The sequence below is a fragment of the Dipodomys ordii genome, unplaced genomic scaffold (assembly GCF_000151885.1).
Source record: "Dipodomys ordii isolate 6190 unplaced genomic scaffold, Dord_2.0 Scaffold162, whole genome shotgun sequence".
Classification (NCBI taxonomy): Eukaryota; Metazoa; Chordata; class Mammalia; order Rodentia; family Heteromyidae; genus Dipodomys; species Dipodomys ordii.
In genome coordinates this window covers 1612199-1637141 of record NW_012267378.1, presented here as the reverse complement: position 1 = coordinate 1637141, position 24943 = coordinate 1612199, and the positions used below count along the sequence as shown (strand labels likewise).

Genomic DNA, 24943 nt, shown 5'->3' with positions numbered 1-24943 from the left:
AACAAAAGACCCAAAGCTATAGTTCCCAGGATTACAAGGGCAGCAAGATGGAGAAGAGGAGAGATGAAGGAGACTAGCCTGTTAGCAGTTGCAGGCCAAACCAACACCATTGTTTTGCATTCCTGAATGTATGTTAAAACCATGGCCAAAGTTCTCTCATTACCTCCTTAGAGATGCGCCACATCCTGCTTTAGTCCCAACAAGCACAGAAGCAACAATCAGACCTGTGGGCCATCCTATCCCAAAGCTTCCCTGCTTCACATTGTCCCGCCCCTCTTCTCCATAGCCAATGCAGTCTCCATAGAAACAGCTAATGCTTTCCTTCCTCAGAAGGTTATTATGGAAATATTCTTAGTGTTAAGTCTGGTGGACTTCTCTCTAAGCCTGTGACTGGAAATTGAGAGAAACTGTCCCCCAGACATGCTCCTTTTCCTGGCTAGCATCTGTAATGGCTTCACAAACTGTATTTCAAAGTTCCTTCCACCTCAAACAAGAGGTTTGCTATAACAATTTGTTAGGTTTCTGGGAGAATATAAAGGTGCTGAGTATAATATTTGGTCTGTCACGGCAGGAGGTTGGGGGGAGAGGGTGTGAGGAGAAGGATAGTTTCCTGTCTCATTTTTATCAGCTCTAGCTAGCTAGCTAGCTATTGTGCTGGTACCAGTGCTGGAACTCAGGGTGTAGGCACTGTACCTTGGCTTTACTCTGTTCAAGAATGGTGCTCTACTACCTGAGCCACAGCTTCACTCCTGGCTTTTGGCTAGTAAATTAGAGATAAGAGTCTCGTGGACTTTCCCATGCAGGCTAGCTTCAAACCTCAATCTTCAGATCTCAGCCTCCTGGAATAGCTAAGCTTATAGATAGATGTGAGCCACTAGTGTCCAGGTTAGTTTCATCTTTTTTAAGACCTGAAAATCTTTCCCTGTCTGTCTTATTTGATTAGGGTGGCATACTTACAGTTCTTCAGACCCTTCAAGTTCAAGATAAATATACCCTCATCTCCTCACTTCTTTCCTGCTCTGTTTGTTTTAGGATATCCTTCTGTAATTCTGTCTGGAGTTTATTCTTAATCTACTAGTTCCACATCTATAGTTTTGCCAACCTCTCATAGGAAATATTCAGATACATTTTGTCAACTGTGACATGCTCATAGAAATGCCAGCTTTTCATAGGTGCAGAAGATCAGGGAGCTGTTAGAGGGAAGGGAAGATGCCAGGAGGCCTCTGAGAGGCTGAGTGGCCTTGTTCTGTACTGATGCCCTTTAAATCAGTCTCACACTACAGCCTAAGCAATTCCCAAACACAAAACCCTGCTTCAATGCTTTGATGGCTTCCTTTTGATTTTTGGATGGAGCAGGGGTCTTGTAACCCTGACTGTGGGCCCTAAGGTTCAGGTCTTTTTTTATGCTAAATGGAAACCCAATTAAGTAATATCCCTCAAAAAATGGTATGTGAAAGTAACCCAAAAAGGGACTGAGTCGCAGCTGGTTTTCCCCAAAGCATATGCATGGCCTGAGCATATTATTCAAATTCCCTTCAAAACTGCCAAGACTGAATGCCTTGAAGAAGGATAGCCTAGTTTGGTCCCCTTCCAGGACCTGGAAACAATCCTAACATAGAAGGTATATAAAACATATATATCTGGGACTGAGGGACAGACAACTAGAGAGCTCACATCTTCCCCTGTCACCTCTTCACACTGTGACATTGGGTAAGTCACTGAACCTATGTCTCCTCTCATAGTTGGGAGGATTAAATATGGAAATGCCTGCTACAGTGCCTCACACAAGGTTAACTAGTCTGTGATAGGTGAAATCAATGAATTAGATGATCTAGAGTTCAGTGTTTCTATAGCAAAGCCCCTCCTTACAAAAGCATGTTGCATTGTGCAATGAATCACCATTTCATCCATAAATAATATAACATGGACTCTACCATGGTATAGATTATTATTGTTAAATTCCATTTGTAACTAGATTTAAAGTTCTATAACTAATTTGATTTCAGATTATAATTTTAGTTACTCTTTTTTTATACATCTTTCTTGTGAGAATGCTGTAGATCATCAAACTTAAAAAACAGAAATAGGCTGGGTGTGTTGCTCAGGTATAGAGGGTGTATTTAGTATGCATGAGACCACTAAAATTTGAGAGAATTTTTTTTTTTGCTTAACTTTAACAGAGGCTAAGCTCTAGGGACAGAGACTCAATTTCAAGACTATATTTTTGGACTATAAACTGGTAGAAAGATTTCCTGAAATTAAGTGATCAATACAATGGAAGAAAAAGAGAAGGAGGAGGAAGAGGAGGAGGAGGAGGAAGAGAAGGAAGAGGAGGAAGAAGAAGAGGAGAAGGAAGAAGAAGGACCACTATAGCCCTGGATTCAATATCCAGCATGAACAAAAGAGAAAACAAAAGAAGAAAAAAAAGAAAGAAATTCTCTCTTCTATTTGCTCTTTTTGTTGTTGTTGTGGGTCATGGGACCTGTACTCTGGGCCTGGGCACTGTCCCTCAGCTCTTCAGTTAAAGGCTAGCGCTTTACCACTTGAGCCACAGTGCCACTTCCGGCTTTCCCCCAATTTAATTCCTTTGAAGGGTTTATGTCCCCTATCATTCAAGAGGTTAAAGGGCTATTCTGTAGTTGATTTGGTTTGTTTTTCCAAGAGGACAATCTCTAGATAAAATGCAGGGCACTGCTTTGTGTTTCAAAATGGGTCTTGTTCTGTGGTAAATGGTTTCTCCTTAGAATCCCCCCTGGTGACCCAACTTAAACAGTTTAGAAACATGGATTTACTAATCTCTCCAGAGCAAATAACATCCTACCCAGAAAAATGCACATCTGGTTTTATATTCATTATTTTTCCCCAGAGGATTTGTGAACTCCATTCATTCTATCCAAGTAGCCTCAGGTTAAGAACCACCACATCTTGATGTTATTTACTTATAAAGGCTCATGTATGGCCCTCCAACCCCTCTACCCTCCAGATGAACTTATATTTTAACAAGGAAACTTGGACACCATAGACCAAATGGACATGACAGACATCTATAGAATACTCAGTAGCTACTCAGTACATATTCTTCTCAGAAACCCATGGAACTTTCTAAAAAAATAGATCTTGTTCCAGGACAGAAAGTCAGTTTTAGCAAATGTAAAAAAATTAAAATATTTCCCTATGTTCTATCAGACCATAGTGGAATTCAAACTAGTAAGCTAGGAATGTGGCTTAGTGGTGTAGTGCTTGCCTAGCATGCACGAAGCCCTGGGTTCAATTCCTCAGAACCACATAAACTGAAAAGGCCAGAAATGGAGCTGTGACTCTAGTGGTAGAGTTCTAGACTTGAACAAAAGAAGCTTAGAGATAGTACCCTAGCCCTGAGTTCAAGCCCCAGGACTGGTAAAACACACACATACACACACACACACACAAAATAACAACTAATAAATATTTAAACATACAGGGACTGACCAACACGTGATTAAGTCTTTGAAACAACAGAAAAAATAAATCAAAAGGTTCTTGGAGTAACAGAATGAAAATAAAAACACAGCATTCAGAACCTTTGGGATACAATAAAGAAATATGGTTCATGAAGGGACTCAAATTATACTGATGGAATTTCATTTATTGCAACAAGTAAGCAATAGAGGAATTTAGAGACAGGGATAAGGTATTACTTATTTTGAATATTTTGTGTGACATGTGTTTTTTTTTTAATTTCAAGCACAACTGTTGTTCTATACCCTAATTATTCCCCATAGCAAGCATTTAATAGTTGAAATTGTCAGTAAAAAAATGTGTAGGCCATAAGCATAACATTAAAATGGAGAGTATCTAAACTTTATCATGCTGGTATTTTATAGGAAGAAAATTCATATTACATCAGTGAAGTGGGAGCCTATTTGACCGTCTCAAATCCAGGTTAGTCCTCAGAGAACAGCTTTTTGACCATCAATGGCAATGTGTAGCTGGCTAGCTCATTTTTCATTTCATTGGATCAGCTAATCTTTGATGCTGCTTTGTGCTGTGTGTGTGTGTGTGTGTGTGTGTGTGTGTGTGTGCTGGTAGGGGTTTGAACTCAGAGCATCATATTCATTCCTAGTTTTGCTCAAGGCAGCCATTTTATTACTTGAGCCATGCCTTCACTTCCTGCTTTTTAGTGATTAATTAGAGATAAGTCTCTTGGATTTGTCTGTCTGGACTGGCTTTGACCTGAGATCCTTAGATCAGTCTCCTGAGTAGCTTGGGTTACAGATATGAACCACTGGTGCCTAGTGCATTCAAGAAACAGAATGGAAGCCAGGCACCGGTGGCTCATGCCTGTAGTCCTAGCTACTCAGGAGATTGAGATCTGAGGATCTTGGTTCAAAGCCAGCCTGGGCAGAAAAGTTCATGAGACTCTTATCTCCAATAAATCACTAGAAAACTGGAAGTGGCTCTGTGGCTCAAGCAGTAGAGCGCTTGCCTTGAGCTGAAGAGCGCAGGGACAGCGCCCAAGCCCAGAGTTCAAGCCCCATGACCGACCAAAAAACAAACAAATAAACAAAAAAGAAACAGAATGGAGGAGGCATCCAGCAATTAAACTTTGGTAGGAGGGGGGGGGGAATATTTATTACTGTGTGCTTCCATTTCTCTACCTTCTCATAGATGAGACTTGCTTATGTCAGAGAGCACACGATCAGAATAGTAACAAATTTAATGACTTTTTAACAGATTTGTGGTGGATAGTGCAATTCATTCTCTCAGAAAAAATATATTCACTCTATAAAATGTAGTTGCTGAGCCCTGCCTGCATTGGGCATTGACGATTCATAATTATCCAAAGTGGGGACAGGTGCTGGTGGCTCATGCCTATACTATAAGCTAGTCAGGAAGCTGAGATCTGAGGATCTTGGTTTGAGGCCAGCCCATGCAGACAAATTCATGAGAGTCTCATCTCCAATTAACTAGCAAAAAGTGGAAGTGGCGCTGTAGCTCAAGTGGTAGAGCGCTAGCCTTGAGCTGAAGAGCTGAGGGACAGCGCTCAGGCCCAGAGTTCAAGGCCCACGACCGACCAAAAAAAAATTACATAACTAGCAAAAAGCCTGAAGTGGAAGTGTGGCTCAAGTGGTAGAGTCAGCACTGGTTGAAAGGGGAAAAAAAAGCCAAGTGAGAGCATGAGGCCCTGAGTTCAAGCCCCAGTACCAGCACCAAAAAATAAAATAAAAACAAAACCACATAATTATTCAAAGTGATAGCACCTGGCTTGTTGGATGGAGCATGCACCCTGGAAGGAAGCACTTAGTATGAGAATTCATGTGAACCTGTACTCACAAATGGTAATAAGGTCAGAAGCAATCCCAAGCAGGAACAGAGAGGCTCGGCAAGCTACTTCCTTCAGGAAGCCCTCAGGGCAGCTGAGCAGCAGTTTGGTGAATAGCATCAGGATTCCTATACATCCACATTTTACTTTTTCTCTTCAGAGGAAACGTACCAGGGGACGAAACGTGCTGTGATTTTTGAAACTGCGGTGGGGCATTCCTTCAAGTGTGTGAGTGAACAAAGCCTCCAGCTGTCAACCCAGCTGCAACTGAAGACAATGAATCTTCAACTTCAGGCCTTCGACTTTGAAGGAGATGGCTTTGGAAATGGTAAGTTAAAGGCTCATAAAGTCACAAACAGAAGCTTTGAGATTCGGGGGTAGCTCCAAGCTGTGTTTGGTTTGAAGGTGTCAAGGGGCAGGAAGCAGATGCTTTCTAGAACAGTGTGGCACCCCCACACCTCAAAGACAGACTCTTTGGCCCCCTTGGCACAGTCTCCTGTGTCTGATCTCTTCATCTAACCAAAACCCATAGTTCTCTGTTCAACAGTCAAAAACCACCATTGGTGACCTTGCCTATACATGCCGATGAGCAGTGGGGAATTTGTGTATACTCAGAGAACACTTTAAAGATCCTAAGGATTAGTGACTTAAGATTTCAGAATAGAATCCTTCCCACCTGCAGAGGGAAAGGAGCCAGACACAATAACTCAAGAAAGAAATCAATTCTATTGGATCCACTCATTTATAAATTGTTGAATCTGACAGCATTTCGAAAGAGTCAACACTCATTTCCATCTGATTGCTGCTTTGGGGTTGACTTCAAAAGGCAGGGCTGGCCTGATGATGCCTATGAGGGACCTTGGTCTTTGGATAAGGGCCAGGCACAGAGCAGGGTGACTTTCCAGAAAAGTCCTTTCTTGTCTGCCAGGAAAACAGCATTATAAGGACTTCTACATCTTCTCAGGAGGGCCATGAACTTCAATTTCTAAAACAGGCTCTCAAAACTCAAAAATATTTTAAGTGTTTTCTCAACTATCCAAAGTTGATTTAGCTAGAAGCTTAGCCTTATGTTAAATATCCATACTGAGAATCAGATTTCACTCTGGCTTTCATTGTAAAATTAAAGATGTGTCTAGCAGAAAACTTTCCTGACCTAGTGGAAACATTTGGCAGAGAGGAGTCAGCTGCTGCTTTGCCTTGAATCCCTGGAGGGGGGCGGGGTTCCTGTGTCTATAGACGCTGCTTTTGTTTAATTTGGGCCTTTGCCACAGCATTCAGGCTCAGTATCAAGATTTAGTATTAAGACCAACTTCATCAGCAGGTCTCAAAGCTTCTAATGTTGGAAAATATTTATTCCTTTGAAAATTCATGATGAAGGTTTGAAAACCTCTGAGATGAATCATGTGATCTTAAAATGAGGCACATACTAGCTTATTTTCCCATCAAATCTTTTGTGGGGCTGGGAAGGTGGCTCAGTGGTAGAGAGTTTGTCTTGCATGCATGAGGCCCTGGGTTTGATTCCTCAGCACCACATAAGCAGAAACAATCAGAAGTGGCGCTGTGGCTCAAGTGTTAGAGCACTAGCCTTGAGCTGAAGAGCTGAGGGACAGCGCCCAGGCCCAGAGTTCAGGCCCCACGACCAAAAAAAAACAAAAAAAACTTTTGTGAAATAGGAAGTAGGCAGGTGGGGAATAAGCTACTATTAGTATTCACAAGTAGATGCAGAAAAGCTTTATTTTTATCTTGTTTCCTAAAAACAAAAAAAAAATCACCATTTAGCTGGGCACTAAGCTAAGAGTTAATGGAGTGTGCCTAGCTACTCAGTAGGCTGAGATCTGAAAATTGTGGTTTGGAGCAGACAAATCCTGGAGACTATCTCCAATTAACCAGTAAAAAGCCAGAAGTGGAGGTACAGTTCAAGTGGTAGAGTGTGGTAGAATGCCAGACTTGAGCAAAAAAGCCAAGCAAGAGCTAGAGGCCCTGAGTTCACATCTCAATAGTGCCAGCGTACACACATGCACACACACACACACACACACGCACGCACACACACACACACACACACACACACACACACACCTTTCATTGGAAAGTCCCCAAACAAGAGACCTCAGTTATCACTTAGCCCTGTCACCCTTTGCTCACAAAGCCCTACCAATCTTTCTGTCAAAGGACTTCTCTTGTTTACTTCATGCTACCTGCTTCAGCTCAGCTCCATATTCCATGATTTTGCTAATCAGATGGGAAGAAAACAAATCACTCTATCACTCTTAAGTGTGCTGTTTGTGTGTGTTGGTACTGAGGCTGAAACTCAAGACCTGGACCTTTTCACTCAAGGCTGGTACTCTACCACTTGCTCCACAGTTCCATTTCCAGTTTTTTACTGGGTAATGGAGAAAAGAGTCTCATACTAGCCTGCCTGGGCTAGCTTTAGAACATCTATCCTTAGATACTCAGCCTTCTGAGTAGTTATAATTACAAGTGTGAGCCATGGACAGCCAGCTTATAAACTATATCTTTACCAATAAGAGTAGATGGTAACAAGGAGCATACCACTGTGCAATAAATTGTATTAAACATGTTTGAGCAAGGTTCTGGAATCTCAGAGAAAGGTGAAAGTGTTGGTGGACAGTGATGTGTTAGAGAAGCTCTGGCCAATGGTGAAATTATTTTTAATTTAAATTTTATTGTAAAGATGATGTACAGAGGGGTTACAGTTACATAAATAAGGTAATGAGTATACTCTTTTTGAACAGTGTTACCACCTCTCTCATTTTATCCCACTTCTCCTCCTCATCCTCCCCCCAAGTTGTGAAGCTTATTTACAACATAGTGTCTAGTAACTATCACTGTTGAATTGTCTCACCCTTTATCCTACCATTTCTGTGATTCCCCTCCCCTTCCCCAAATAGGACACACTTATATACAAGATAAAAGGTACATAAATAAAAAAACAGTAACAACAGAGAATAAACCAAAGGAGTAAAAAAGAAAGAAAAAAGAAATAACTGCAAATAGTACAATAAAAATCATCGTTTCCATTTCTTGGAGTTCATTTCAATAAGCATCATTGTATATTGTCATATGCACATAGCTATTGAGCCATTGTGATCCTCTCCTAAGAATATCCTCATTTGTTTTCAGTGTGTGAATGCTTAAAATGCTGTTTAATTAATCATTTCCCAGTGTAATTAATTGTCTTTTATTATCCATTGGATTCAAACTGGCCCTCATTAATGCCACCAACACAATTATGTTCCTTGCAGCATTATTAACCATAGCTAAGATATAGAATCAACCCAGATACCCTTCAGTGGATAAATGGATCAAGAAAATATGGTACACAATGGAATTCTATGCTTCCATAAGAAAGAATGGCACTGGCCCATTTATCAGGAAATGGAAAGTCTTGGAAAAAATTATAGTTAGTGAAGTAAGCCAGACCTAACGAAAACAGGCTGCATGTTTTCCCTCATTTGTAATAACTACAATGGTGACATTTAATAGGCTCAAAGAACTTAGAGAGGAATCCAGCAAGTGTAAAAGCTCAGCTTTGTCAAAGGGAATGGCTTCTAATTGCGTTCACAACTCCTCCATGGGGCTTGCCTTTATTTACTTATTTACTATGTCTTTTATTTTCCCCTATCATCCAAGGGATATCAGACTGTCCCAGTAGCCCCTTTCTTTCTTTATTGTGTGCCAGTACTGGAATTTGAACTCAGAGCCTTGCAGTCTGGCTTGACTTTCCCACTCAAGGCTGGTGCTCTACCACATGAGCCATACTCCCACTTCCTTTTTTGCTGGTTAATTGAGGATAAGAGTCTCTCAGATTTGTCTGTTTAGGCTGGCTTTGAACCAGGATTCTCAGATCTCAGCCTCCTGAGTAGCTAAGATGGCAGGTGTGAACCACTGGTGCCCTGCCAGTAGCCCCTACCCCATGGTATAGCCACTGCTTTCACTGTATTTGATGTTGGTATAATTTGTGGAGGGGAAGGGAAAAAACAAATCGTTTAAATAGGGATACAGGTGGACCCATTGCTACAATGAGATGTACAAGTTGTTATGTCGAAAAATTAACTTTACAACTTTGGCCAGAGTCGGGAGGGAGGGGGTAAGGGGGGGATGGAAAGGGATGGGAAGGGGAAACAAAGGAGGAGGCAACAACAATGCTTGATAAAAAAAAAATGTACTCATTACCTTGCCCATGTAATTGTAACCCCTCTGTATGGTATTTTCATAAATTTTTTAAAAAGCAGTTTGGATAGAAAACTTGGGCTCTGAGACCTTGTTTCTGGAGTTTAAGAACAGAGCCAGAAGAGAATCAAAATCCTCAGACCCACCAGAGACCCCTTTGGATCACAAATTTTCAGGCATGTAACCTAGAGATCTGTGATTGAATACTCTCTAAGAGCCCAACCCGTTTGAGACCCACTATTTGGACCCTTGTCCTCCTCCATTTTCACCCATTTGTGTCTGGGGTAGCAGACCCCTTCCTCTACCCACCCCAGTTTCCTTGTCTTCTAGACTGAGGCAGACAGATGCAGTATCATTTCCTAGCATGTGTGGCCAGCCTGTAACACCTGTTACTCTGACTTCAATTACAGAGAATGAATGCTTCAGTGACAAAAACAGGAGAGAAATCCCTGTGGCCATGGGCCTGAGTATCGCAGTTCTGCTTGTCATTTTGCTAACAGCCTATCTGGTGGCCAGAAAGAGTCCCAGGAGGGGATATGAACGCGTGTAAAGCACTGCCATCTTCAGGATGCGTGAGGTTAAGGCCTTTGGCATTCTAGCTACATATTCAGCCAGAAGTGAAAGGACTGACCTCTCTAGTTAACTGACCCGGCATATCTACCCTAAACTGGGGAGGACCCATTTCCTTATGTAGGCTGAGTGAGGGGGGGCGTCTGTGACCCACTGCTTTGGATACCATCTTCTTCATAAGCATAAACAGGACTGTTGTGAGAATTTGGGTCAAAGGAAGAGACGTGAATGGGGTGCTTGTGAGGAGAGAGTAAAGCCCACAGAGAGAACCAGAAGGAAACCATTTTTTAGACTTTATTGATCTTTCTTTGCGTACATACATGTTCTAGGACTAGGGCTTGAATTCAGGGGTTGGGCACTCTCTTTTTCCACTCAAGGCTGGTGCTCTACCACTTGGGCCACACTTTCACTGCCAAGATTTTGCTGGATAATTGGAGGCAAGTGTCTCACAAACTTTTCTGCCCAGACTGGCTTCGAGCTGTGATCATCAGATCTCATCCTCTTGAGTAGCTAGGATTACAGGCATGAATGAACCACCCGTGCCTGGTTTCATATGTGTGTGTGTGTGTGTGTGTGTGTGTGTGTGTGTGTGTGTGTGTGTGTGTGTCTTACTATGTAGTGTTCTTTTGAATATTACTCTAGAAAACAATTCATTTCAAACTATATCATGAAATGATTTGGATTTACTCAAATTTACTCAAATTCTACATAGCCTTCACATGCTATCATTTTTAAAAGATTATATGCTATTGTAATATGTTATTATTATTAGGATACTGCTAGTATTTCTTTTGTAATGTAAAGCATATACTAATTTTTTGGCAAACAAATCAAAGGCTCAATAAATGCTAGTTCTTAATTCCTTCAACCTCATTTGTTGTCTGTTTTCTTGACATTTTTTCTTTGACTTGTCTCCTTGCTTTTCTTTAATGCTATTCTGTCCTTGAAAAATGTGTTGATTTGGACCATTGCAGAAGGGGATGTAGGTAAGCAACAAGAGGAAGACCTGCCCAGACTGGGTCTCTCGTTCCCATTTCACAAACCACAAAATTGTAATTCAGTAAATTCCAGATTGGGTGTAATGAGTAGTTGGAAGAACATATTCTATTAAAATATGGCTTAGGATGTTATTCATGTTTATTTTTATTACACTGCCAGCTTAAATATGAGAACTGGGATATCATTTTCTCTGGAAAAGGAAGCATAATCCACTTTCAGATTTTTTTTCTCTTTTTTGCATATTTGTTTTTGTGCTGATACTGGGGCTTGAACTCAGGACTGTGGTGCTGTCCCTTAACTTTTTTGTTTTTTCTCAAAGTTACCAATCTCCCTCTTGAGCCACAACTCCACCTTTTTGCTGTTTAATTGGAGATCAAAGTTTCAGTATTCCTGGCTGGGGATGGTTTCAAATTCAGCCTCCTGAGTAGCTAAGATTACAAACATGAGCCGCTGACCCCAGCTTCTTCAGATGTTCTTATCTGATTTTACTCATAGGAAACTTTGTTTTCTTTTCTATATTTTCCAAAGATGTCATTCATTATTTTTAACAGGCAACTTATGAAATTTGTCAACAACTCTACTGCTTATCTAGAAATGTACAGACGTTCTTTGGCAGCACTTTAGCTCTCTCCATTTCCTTAGAAGTGAGGGGATCTGGAGGACACTCGGCAGCTCAAGAGAATGCTAAGAGCCCCTGAAGACATCAGAGTATCAGGAAATGCCTATTTCCCCCTGAAAACACAGGAGCCACTGATGGAAATGTGGGTGTGAGGACCCCCATGCTCTGCAAAGGAACTCAGATCTCACAGTGAGAGCTTGGCTCTGGAGAGATGTGAACTCTTTCCTCCTCTTCCCTCAGATACACACCTGCTCTGGGTTCTCATGTGTGCAGTGTTAAGGGCACTTGAAAACTTCTACAGTGCAGAGCGTGAGGTGTTAATTACCAAACCACTGGCCATGTGCAGAATGACTACAGTAGTTTTTCTGTTATGTGGAAGTCTCCCAGAGCAGTAGAAGAATAAGGTTGTTCATCTCATTTTAATTTTCTTTTCTACTATCTTCAGTGATTTCTTTCTTTCTCCTCCTCTTCTTCTACGTCCTCCTCTTCTTCTTTTCCTCCTCCTCCTCCTTCCTCTTCTCCTTTGGTGCTGGTACTGGGACTTGGACTCTGGGCCTGGGTGCTGTCCTTCAGTGTCCTGTGCTCTACCACTTGAACCACAGCACCACTTCCAGCCTTTTTTGAATAGTTTATTGTAGATAAGACTCTCACAGACTTTCCTGCCTGGGCTGGTTTCAAACCCCAATCCTCAAATCTCAGCCTCCTGGGTAAGTAGGATTACAAGTGTGAGGCACTAGCAGCCAGCTCTTCAGTGATTTCTTTGGAGGGCACTATTGATATTTACTACCACCACAAATTAGCCTTAAAATTGATTTGGATTCACATTTTGTAACTACACAGAGCAGAGGCTTCAGTGTTGTTCCTTCTTCACAGCTCTTCTCACTTTCTGCAGTGGTAAGTAGACAGCAGCCAAGCCAGGTTCCCACCATCACACACATATTCACCCTAAGAAGCCTACAATGACAGAGCAAAGCTCTGTGGACTCACTGCCAATCTTAAGTCTGGAGTAAACAAACTAGCAGAGTACACATCTTCCATCTCCGACTGAGGATATGAACATTGCTCTTAGAAGACCAGAAATTGTGAACACAGGGACTGATGGAAGTGAACTGGGGACCTAACCCCAAACTAGAGGCTGTCTCTACGAAAAAGGAATAGAATACAAATATTGATTTACAGAGAATCTTTGACAGATCTCAGATAGAATGAGAAAAAAAAATCAACATAATTTTCCCAAAAAGGTATGGCAGGAAATTGAATCTCTAGACTGTCAGGCTCAAGAACAGCCAAGATAAACTAGGCCCAGGTGGCTCGCGCTTGTAATCCTAACTACTCTGGGGGCTGAGATCTGAGGATCACAGTTCAAAGCCAGCCCAGACAGGAAAGTCTGTGAGACTCTTATCTCCAATTAACCACCAGAAAACTGGAAGTAGTGCTGTGGCTTAAGTGGTAGAGTGCTCACCTTGAGCTAAAGAGCTAAGGGACAGCGCCCAGGCCCAGAGTTCAAGCCCCATGACCGACCAAAAAAAAAAAAGCCAAGATTTAAACACACACACACACACACACACACACACACACACACACACACACACACAAATGCATGTCTTCTATGAAAGCAGTGTGGAGGAAAATAACTATAAGAATGCTATGAGCTGGGCACCAGTGTCTCACACATGTAACCCTAACTACTCAGGAGGCTGAAATCTGAGGATCATGGTTCAAAGACAATCCAGGCAGGAAAGTCCGTGAGACTCTCATCTCCAATAAACAACCAGGAAACTGGAAGTGGCTCTGTGGCTCAAGTGGTAGAGCACTCACCTTGAGCTGACAAGCTGAAGGACAGCACCCAGACCCAGAGTTCAAGCCCCGTGACCAACAAAAGAGAAAAAAAAAAGAATGCTATGAAGTTAAATTGATTAAAGAGGGGAGGTTTGCTAGGAATACCATAACAAAGTACACAGACAAAAGGCCTTAAATAACAGAAACTTAATTTCACAGTCCAAGGGCTAGAAATCCAAGATCAGCACACTGGAATCAATTGTTTCTTCTGAGGCTTCTCTCCTTGGTTGTAATGTTCCAGGTTTTTATATGGTCTTCCCTCTATATACCTATCAATGTCTAAATATCCTCTTCTTATGAGGACTATTCATGTTAGGTTGTGGATAATACTCATGAGCTAATTTTACTTCATTCTTTAGAGACATTGATTTCCTATATAGTCATTTTCTCTGGTCCTTAGGGATTAAGATTTCAATTGTGAATTTTAGAAGGGGACAGTTGGCTTATAGCAGAAAGTTGGAAACCAACACAGTTGATACAAAATAGTACTAAGAAAAGCCAAGAAACAAAGAAGTCCTTGAAACTTTCTTTATGCTAAGTATCACTTAATAAGAATTAATTTGATATAACTAGAAGTTACATAGTTAAGATGTTAAATGAAATATAAGCTAAAAGGAGCATTCACATCTAAGAAAATAAATAGAGCACCATCACATACTGTACAGAAACTACAAGAGCAAAATGGATGGTGCTGAAAGTACAGTATTTTCATAGCAGAGTACACTGGAGCAATCATATGTACTACAGATTTTTTTAAAGCATTATAGAGAAGTTACTAGAAATAGAAGTTATTCTGATCATCTGACATAGTGCCAGCTGGTGCCTGTTTAGAGAGCTGAAAAATGGAATGAAGATATAGTTGAATTATTCCCTTGACATAAATATTTGAAGATGGAGTTGAAAGTTCATATTGAGTCACAGAGATGAACTGGTACAAAAAGTCTAACTCAGGGACATATCTGACATAGACCATAGAGCATCATGCAAGTTTTATATAGGCCTGTGGAGAAAAATAGGAAAAATAGTGCCCACTGCCAAATTATATACTATACTACAAGTACAATTTCTTTCTTATATAAATGTTCCTTTTTTTCTATTATCTCTAATTGTCATTCTCTATGCCCTGCCTGCTATTTGGACTTTAGGTACACAAGAGTGAGTTAGTGGTAATCCTTGGTTTAGGACAAAGTTTCCATACTGACTCATATACATATACTTTCATATCTATGAGTGAAACATATGTACATATATATTTCTCTGTGTATTTGACCTTTTTTTCACTGAGATTTTTTTTATCCCCATTTCCGTCATCTTTTTCCAGTCAAAATTGGTGAGTTTCTTAACAAATGCTGGAAGGGATATGGGGAAAAAGAAGTCCTATTACATCGTTGGTGGGAATGTAAACTACTGCAGCCACTATGGAGATTCTTCAAAAAACTAAACAAAACTATTCTATGATTCTGGGTTATCACTAAGCCATCTATTCAAAATATTATAATTCAGGATACAGTAAAGATATCCATCCATAGTCAGTGCTGCACTATTAACCACAGCCAAATTATGGAAACAGCCCAGATTTCCATAACTTGTCTATGGTGAATATATATTATATGCATATTTTACTTATTCATCAAGAAGAATAATATTATATCATTTGCAGGGAAATTATGAACCTGAGAACAGTTCTGTTAAGTGAAGTATCAGACTCAGAGAAACAAAGGGCCCATGTTTTCTCTCATATGTAGAAGTTAGATCTAAATTATAAACACATATACAGGGTCATATGTACATATACACAAACAAATTGCTTAAAGTACTGTATGTGCAAGGGAGGATTCCGATGGTGTAGTTTGTTTAAACAACTAAAGTATGGTTTAACAAAATGAATACCAGGAAACTGAAGCATATTTTGTCAGAGGGAGGAGGTTAAGGGGAGGGAAGGGGAAGACAAATGGAGAAAGGAGGGTGGGCAAATACATTGTATTATATACAAACTCATTGCATTCAATGTACATATATGAAAATGGAATCAGGTAACTTGAAGGGATGGATGAAGTTGAAATAGATGGGGGTAGAAAGAATGATGAAATGGGTGTCATCAATCAGGATGCATTATACTTATAAACTGTCAAGTTGAAATCTCTTTGTGAATCTACTTGGATAATTTTTAAAGGCACTTAAAAAAGCAATTTCTTTTGGTTGGTTATGGGGCTTGAACTCTGGTCTTAGGTGCTGTCTCTCAGCAATTCAGGCTCAAGGCAAGCACTCTACCACTTGAGCTACAGCACCACTTCTGGTTTTCTAGTGGTTTATTGGAGATAAGAGTCTCACAGACTTTCCTGCCTGGGCTGGCTTTGAACTGCAATCCTCAGATCTCAGCCTCCTGAGTAGCTAGGATTACAGGTGTGAGCCACCGGTGCCCAGCATAAAAAGCAATTATTTTAAAAGATTGATTAGTTTCTGATCCAACCAATCTCATTTTAAATGAGTTAAGTGTTCTCTAGTGAAATAAAGAAAAACCAGTTTTGGCAATCTAAACTCTTACTTTTAAGCTCTCACAAAAAATTAGTCTTCTAAAAAAATAGCTAAAAGCAATATATAAAAACCTTTGATGGGTCTGGGAAGGTGGCTCAGTGGTAGAGCGCTTGCCTTGCATGCATGAGGCCCTGGGTTCGATTCCTCAGCACCACATATGCAAAAAGAAAAAAGTCAGAAATGGCGCTGTAGCTCAAGTGGTAGAGCGCTAGCCTTGAGCTGAAGAGCTGAAGGACAGCGCCCAGGCCCAGAGTTCAAGCCCCACGACTGGACCCCCCCCAAAAAAAAAACCTTTGAGTCTTGAACCAGTGGTTCGTACCTGTAATCCTAGCTACTCAGGAGGCTGAGATCTGAGGATCGTGGTTCAAAGCCATTCTGGGCAGAAAAGTCCATGAGTTTGTCTCTAATTAACAACCACAAAGCCAGAAGTAGTGGTGTGCCTCAAGTGGTAGAGCACTAACCTTGAGCAAAAAACACTCAGGAACAGTGCCCAGGCCCCACATTCAAGCCTTGCAATATTTCATAAGTTGGACAAACAACCCATGTTCCCTGAAGGATCATTTGGGATATAGGGACATTTCCTCCTGTTCAGAGAGCAGCTCTGAAGGGCACTCACTAACTTGGGCTAAAAATATTAGTGCCAGGGCTGGGAAGGTGGCTCAGTGGTAGAGTGCTTGCCTTGCATGCATGAGGCCCTGGGTTCTATTCCTCAGCACCACATAAGCAGAAAAAGCCGAAAGTGGTGCTTGGCTCAAGTGGTAGAGCACTAGCCTTGAGCTGAAGAGCTGAGGGACAGCGCCCAGGCCCAGAGTTTAGGCCCCACAACCAACTATATATATGCTATTATCAATGTTGAGAAAATTACTAGTAATGTTTGGAACATTATTAACTTTTGAGAACATAAGACAAATATTTTACTTAAGCAGTCTGACATTTTGTATAAATTATCTGCTTACTTTATGAAGGATTGATTACCTGCCTCCAATCACACAGCAAATTAACGGTGTCATGAAAAGTCAAAATTAGATTTGTTTTGACTCCAAAGCTCACGCATTATTTTTTCCTAGTCTAGCCTATTTTCTGGCTTGTCATTGCCAAACCTCACCTGCTATTTCATATTTGTTTTCTCTCTTAGTGAACGAGTGCTCTTCTGACTACACAGTTGTGCTTCCTGTGATTGGGGCCATCCTGGTTGCCCTCTGCATTGTGGGTCTGGGGGTCTATATAATCCGCCTGAAGCGCCAATTATCCGGATACCAGAGAATCTAACTGGTGCCCAAGAAATTAAACAATAAAGTTGAGAAAATTCGTTCATGGTTTCCAGAATGTTGGGACTTCCTTTTAAGTGTGGGTCCTTCGAACCACAAACCACCTTCCACTAAATGATGTACCATCTTCCACTAAAACCGAGTAACCCTTTGCAAACCATGCAAGTTCAAGCAGCCCACCAATTCCTGACTATTTTTTGCTCATCTTATGAAAGACTTAGTGAGTTGTGGAAGAGTATTTTCTACAGAGTGTCTTAAAGTCAATATCTGAGGTACATTGAGTTGACATAATAGATGTAAAGTAGCATGGTCCCTCCTAAGAGTTAATTGTAATTAGTGCTACTTCTGTTTACATTAAGAATTTTATGTTACCCTTGACCTTTCCCAGTTAAGAAAAAAAGTCTTTACTTTTTCTGTCAACCAGTCTTTCAATACTTTTGCTGTTTGAGTCTATTTCATATTTGTATGCCTAGTATCACACCTCCTTTTCTACTTACTCATTTTGTTTTGCTTTTTCTGTCTTTATTTAACCATTCAAAAGAACAATATGTCTCAGGTTACCTAAATTTTTACTGTGAAACAGAAAAAACAAATCAGCATATATGTATATATGTACAAATATACCTATATATACAGATATAAGTTCTATATGTGTATATATATTTGATACATATATACAAACAATTCCTGATATTTACAATATTACATGTATGTATATGTAATGCACACATATATATGTATATATGAATATATATCTGTACATGTACATATATGTATGCATACACACAAATCCAATTCCTGATCTGGAATTATTAAAGACTAAGAATTACCTGCTTAGAGACAATATAATTAAATAATAAGGAAACAAAAATAATCATGGCACTTAATTATTAAACACATGTATGTAAAACACTAGGATAAGCAATTTAAATACATCTCATTTAATCACAAATTTAATCACTTTATAGCTTAAAGGTGAGTAAACTCAGAGCTAAAGGAATTTTGTGTGTGTGTGCCAATACTCAGGCTTGTGCTGTTGATAGACTTTTTCACTCAAAGTTGGCACTCTACTTCTGGTTTCTTGGTGGTTAATCAGAGATAAGAATCTCAGGGACTTTTCTGCCTAGGCTGGCTTCAAACTTGGATCCTTAGACCTCAGTATCCTGCAAAGTATTACAGGAATGTACCACCAGCTCCCAGCTCTTGCTTAAAGAAATTAAATCACTCAAATGTTGTACACCTAACAGTAGGCAGAGCCAGAATTGGAACTCATGTAGCTCTGGTTCAAATGTCTTTCATCTTTCCTACCAGGACACTGACACTGAGTGTTGCCCTTAGTGTCTCTCAATCCACCTCTACAGGGAGTAGCTTTATCCAGAACAGCAGACAGGGTAGATGAAAGAAGACTTAATGAAATGCTAATACATTTCCCCACTCTCCACTCTCTTGAAGAGGCTTGGAGCTCTGTAAAATGTCATTTCTTACTTTTATGGGAGTGTTTAACTGTGAATCTAAAGATGAAGATGTATTTTCCCCCACCCCCCAACCCTCAACTTCAAAAATGGAGAAGTCATCCAACCACACACTGACCAACTTTTCTCTCTTGAATGTAGATCCCCCTCTTGTGGTAAGCTGCCACTTTTACACTTTTCAGTCACATTTCCTTTTGTAGTTCTCTTCATCCTGCAGAGCAACCTGTATTTGTATTCCTGTTGCATTCCACCACTCCAGGAAGGAAACTAGATCAGGATAGCAGGAGACACATAATCCCAGCATCTTTAGTAAAGAGACAATTCATGTTAACCCAGAGAGCACATCAACTAATCTGACATGTGCCCTTATAAATCAGTAGAATTGTAAGGTCCTGACTTTAGCCTTAATGGAATGTTGAATTGTATGAAAAACTCTTATAATAAATGGTTACTTTGGATATTCTTGTTATTTCTTTTGTATAATTCTTTGTGTAACATAAATGTTTACATTTTTCATGGTAGGCCTTTAGATGGAGGTCTTGATTTGAATCAATAAATTCAGTCATCTTTTTATAAAAAAATTAATTTATTCTATTCTCTACTGCCCTATCAGTACTAGAAAGACCCTTGGTGGGAGAAATGGAATTCCCAAGAAAATAAATCCTATTAATGTTGCAGATGTAATTTCTCCTCTCCTAGTTTAGAATAAATGATCACATTGTGGTCTGACTTAAGTGCTTTCATAATTCATCCATTCATTTCTTCACTCACCAGCACAAATTAAGGACATAGTACTGGATGCTGGGGTGGGAGTTCTCAAAATAAGAAGAGATAAGTTATCTATAGTGATTCAAGAGACAGAGGGAGATTGTGCTTTTTATAACCCAGTCATAGAAATGACATACTTTTTGTTATAGTTTAGAGGTGAAAGGTCTCTTAAAGGTTGGTGTGTTAGAAAGACTTTGTTCCTGGGGTGGTGCTATGGGGTGTTGTGATAGGCCTTTTGGAAGTGTAGCTTTATGGGAGATCCTTAAATCACTGGAGGCACTACACAGAGCTCCCCTATGAGTCAGCAATCCTGCTTTGGGGCATTTACCCAAACAATCACAAACAAGGCTATACTAAAGCTACCAGCACAACTATGCTTATTGCATCATTATTTACCATAGCAAAGATAGGGAACCAACCCAGATGACCCTCAGTAGATGAATGGATCAAGAAAATGTAATATATATGTATTTATATAGATAGATAGAGATATAATGGAATTCTGTGCCTCCATCAGAAAGAATGGCATCGACCCATTTGTAAGGAAATGGAAAGACTTGGAAAAAATTATATTAAGTGAAGTAAGCTAGGCCCAAAGAAACATAGGTCCCATGGTTTCCCTTACTTGCAATAACTAATATGTCTAAGACAAGCAGAATAGGTCAAAAGCTATGTAAATATGACCATATAAGATGATGTTAAAATGGGCAGAACAAGCCGGAGAAACACAAGAAAAATGACAAGTCCGGGTATCTCAGCTCCCACTCAGAATAATCAGGTGACAGAACAATTAATGAATTATCTAGAAGAGACTTCCCAAAAAGCTCTATAAACACTACTGGTAAACATGGTGAATGAAAAGATTGAAAACTTGCAAAGGACTCAGTGTGAGCGTGATAGGGAGCGACACTACGCAAACCAAAGATTAATGCAGGAACTTCGTGAGCATGAGGCTAACCAAAAATTACTATAGGAATTTCATGAGCCTGAGGAATCTACTCAAAGATTAATACAGGAATTGCTTGAGCAGCCTGAGAACATTCAAAGAGAAAGACAGAAATTCCATGAGCAGGCTGAGAACAGTCAAAAAGAAATAAAGGAATTGCGTGAGCGTGAGGAAGCTAATGAAAGAATAATATAGGAATTGCATGAGCAGGATGAGAAAAGGCAAAGATCAATAGAGGCATTCATGGAATCCATAAACCGACAGCTGAAGGACTCCAGGGAGACCACGAAGGGAATGCTGAATGGAGCCCATCAGAAGGAAAGAGAGTCCAATAAAACCATAACCAATCAACCAAGTATTTGAGAGTAAACACTGAATACCAAATTAAGGAAGTAAAGAAGTTCATACAAGATGGAAAACAAAGCTCAAACAAAGAATCTGAAGCCATCAAAGCTGACCAATTAGAAGGAAAGGAAATAAAAAACAAAGTAGAAAATCTTGACAGTAGGTTAGACCATGAAGAAGATCGAATCTTGGGGACTGAAGACAGCCTAGATATTATAGAGAAAGAACATACAACTATCTAAGACAAATCCAAGAAATACGATAGATCTATTCAACATTTGGAAGACACCATCAGCAGGCCTAATCTGAGGATAATGGGTGTAGAGAAGCACCTAGAGACAGAAGTTAAAGGTCTAGGAAATTTATTAACAGGATGCTAACAGAGAATTTCCCAAACATGCAAAAAGATAGGCTTATTGAGATACAAGAAGCTTTTAGAACCCAAAATAGACCAGACCGGAACAGGACACCCCACCATCACATTATAATATGCACAGGATCGATTCAGATCAAGGAAAGGATCCTTAAAGCTGTCACAGAGAAAGGATTAATAATAAAGGGAAATCAATTAGAATCACCTCAGATTTCTCAGCAGAGACAATCAAAGCAAGAAGAGCCTGGAATGATGTATGCCATGCCCTAAAAACAAACAACTATCAACCAAGAATACTGTACCCAGCTGAACTCTCCTTTATAACAGAAGGTCAAATAAAAACCTTCCCTAGCAAAGAAAAACTGCAACAATATATCTCCACCAAACCAGCCCTACAAAAGATACTTAAAGATGTGCTACACATAGAAACCAACAACACAATAAAGGCCAAGAAACTGCACCCAAACTGAGAATACAAGAACCATAGGAACAACTAAGCTGTCACAGCCCCCAAGAAGATGAATAACATGGAAGGAACTACCAAACACCTCTCAGTCCTAACTCTCAACATTAATGGACTAAACTCTCCAATTAAGTGACATGGACTGCCTAGTTGGATTAAAAAGCAAGATCCTTCCATCTGCTGCCTTCAAGAATCACACCTTGCCCATAAAAACAAACACATTCTGAAAGTGAAAGGCTAGAATAATATCTACCAAGAAAATGGCCCCCAGAAACAGGCAGGAATTGCAATCCTAATATCAGATAAAAGGGCTAGGAAGGTGGCTCAGTGGTAGAGTGCTTGCCTAGCATGCATGAAACCCTAGGTTTGATTCCTCAGTACCACATACACAGAAAAAAATGCTGGAGTTGGTGCTGTGGCTCAAGCAGTAGAGCACTCACCTTGAACAAAAGAAGCTCAGGGACAGGGCTCAGGCCCTGAATTCAAGCCCCGGGACTGGCAAAAACAAAACAAAACTAATATCAGATAAAATAGACTTCAAATTAAAATTTGTGAGAAGAAATAAAGAAGGTTGCTACATAGAAATTAAAGGATCTCTCCTTCAGGAAGATATTACAGTTCTAAACATCTATTCACCAAACGAATGAGCACCCAAATTCATCCAAGAAACTCTACTTTCCCTTAAATCTCACATAGATCCAAAGACACTAATTGGTGGGGATTTTAACACACCACTATACTCACCAGATAGATCAACTCGGCAAAAACTCAACAGAGAAAATGCAGATCTGAACAACTGCATAGATCAACTAGACTTAGACATCTACCGAATATTTAACCCAGAAACATCAAAATACACATTTTTCTCAGCAGCACATGGATTATTTTCCAAAACAGACCACATTTTAGGTCACAAAGCAAACTTGTCCAAATTCAGAAACATTGAAGTTATGCCCTGTATTCTCTCAGATAACAGGGGAATAAAATTAGAACTCAACACCAAAAGCCACCAAAGAAAGCCCTGTAACACATGGAGACTGAACAACACACTGTTGAATCACCAGTGGGTCATGGAAGAGATTAGAAAGGAAATTCAAATGTTCATGATATTCAACAAAAATGAACACACAAATTACCAGGTTCTCTGGGACACAGCAAAGGCAGTACTCAGAGGCAAGTTTGTAGCTCTGAGTTCCTACATCAACAAATTGGAGAGATCTCGAACCAATAATTTAATGAGACATCTGAACCTCCTTGAAAAAGAGCAGCAAGCTAAACCTCAACCCAGTAACGGAAAGAAATAATTAAAATTAAATCAAAATTAAACAAATTAGAATCCAAAAACACCATAGAAAGAATCAACAAAACAAAGAGTTTGTTCTTTGAAAAAATTAACAAAATTGACAGACCCTTAGCAAATCTTATCAGAAAAAGAAGAGAACACACCAAAATAAACAAACTCAGAGATGAGAACGGAAATATCACCACAGAAACAACCAAGATCCAGAACATTATAAGGGAATACTTCTCAAACCTTTATGCTAATAAGCATGAGAACCTGGAAGAAATGGATGATTGCCTAGCAAATATCAACATGCTGAAACTAAACCAAGATGGGTTAAAACAACTTAACAGGCCCGTATCATGCAATGAAATAGAAACAGCAATAAGAGACCTCCCATCTAAGAAAGGCCCAGGACCGGATGGATTTACAGCAGAATTCTACAAGGACTTCAAAGCAGAACTCACACCAACATTCCTTCAACTCTTCAATGAAATTGAAAGAGAAAGTTCACTACCAAACTAATTCTATAAAGCCATCATAACCCTCATCCCAAAACCAGGCAGGGACTCATCAAAGAAACAGAACTACAGACCCATTTCTTTGATGACATTGATGCAAAACTTCTCAACAAAATTTTGGCCAATCGACTTTAACAATTCATCAAAAAATCATACACCATGATCAAACAGGATTCATTTCAGTGATGCAAAGCTGATTCAATATACACAAATCAATTAAATGGATTAATATAATTCATCACATCAACAAGAGCAATGATAACAACTACATGGTTATCTCAATAGATGCAGAAAAAGTATTTGACAAGTTCCAACACCCTTTTATGATGAAGGCTCTGGAAAAATTAGGAATCCATGGAACATTCCTTAATACAATAAAGGCTATATATGACAAACGTACAGCCAGCATTATAGTTAATGGTGAAAAACTAAAGCCATTTCCTCTAAACTCAGGAATGAGACAAGGATGTCCACTCTCTCCACTCCTTTTCAATTTAGTATTAAAATGCCTATCTACAGCAATAAGACAAGATGCACACATAAAGGGGATCCAAATAGGGAAAGATGAAGTAAAACTCTCCCTCTTTGCAATGACATGCTCTTGTATTTAAAGAATCTACTCCCAAATTACTCCAGCTGATTCAAAACTTTGGCAAAGTAGCAGGGTATAAAATTAACCCTCAAACATCAATGGCTTTTCTGTATGCCAACAATGAGAAAAGTGTGGCTGAAATTAGGAAAGCAACTCCATTTGTATAGCCCCACAAAAAATAAAATACCTAAGAATCAACTTAACCAAAGAAGTGAAGGATCTCTATGATGAAAACATTAAAAACATGAAAAAGGAAATCAAAACAGAACTTAGAAAGTGGAAAAACCTCCCATGCTCCTGGATTGGAAGTATCAGCATCGTGAAAATAGCAATACTTTCCAAGGCTATCTACAAATTCAGTGTGATACCTATGAATATTCCAACCTCATTCTTCAAGGAAATAGAAGCAGTAATCCAAAAATTCATATGGAACAATAAAAGACCCTGAATAGCAGAAACGATCCTTAACAGAAAGAACAATGGCAGAGGAATATCAATAACAAATTTCAAACTCTACTACAAAGCCATAGTAATCAGAACAACTTGGTACTGGCACAAGAACAGACTTCAGGACCAATGGAATAAAATTGAAAACCCAGAAATGAACCCACAGACCTATAGCCACCTAATCTTAGATAAGGGAGCTAAAAAAATAGAATAGAAGAAAGACAACCTGTTCAGTAAATGGTGCTGGAAAAATTGGTTAATCACTTGTAGAAAACTAAAGCTAGATTCTTATATATCACCCTGTACCAGAATCAACTCCAAATGGATCAAAGACCTAGGAGTCAAAGCAGACACCCTGAAAACATTACAGGACAGAATAGGAGAAACCCTAGGTCTCCTTGGCACAGG

The 24943-nt window shown here is 39.7% G+C and overlaps 1 protein-coding gene across 1 annotated transcript in view; it reads left to right on the top strand.

The window, feature by feature from the left end:
• Lamp3 (lysosomal-associated membrane protein 3) overlaps positions 1-17374 on the top strand; it is a 34110-nt gene extending 16736 nt beyond the window's left edge. The window contains exons 4-6 of the mRNA XM_013033043.1: positions 3864-3921; positions 5463-5630; positions 17194-17374. Of these exons, the coding sequence (XP_012888497.1) occupies positions 3864-3921; positions 5463-5630; positions 17194-17327 (360 nt within the window). The 3' untranslated portion in view covers positions 17328-17374. The remainder of the gene's footprint in view (positions 1-3863; positions 3922-5462; positions 5631-17193) is intronic.
• Positions 17375-24943: the final 7569 nt, after the last annotated feature.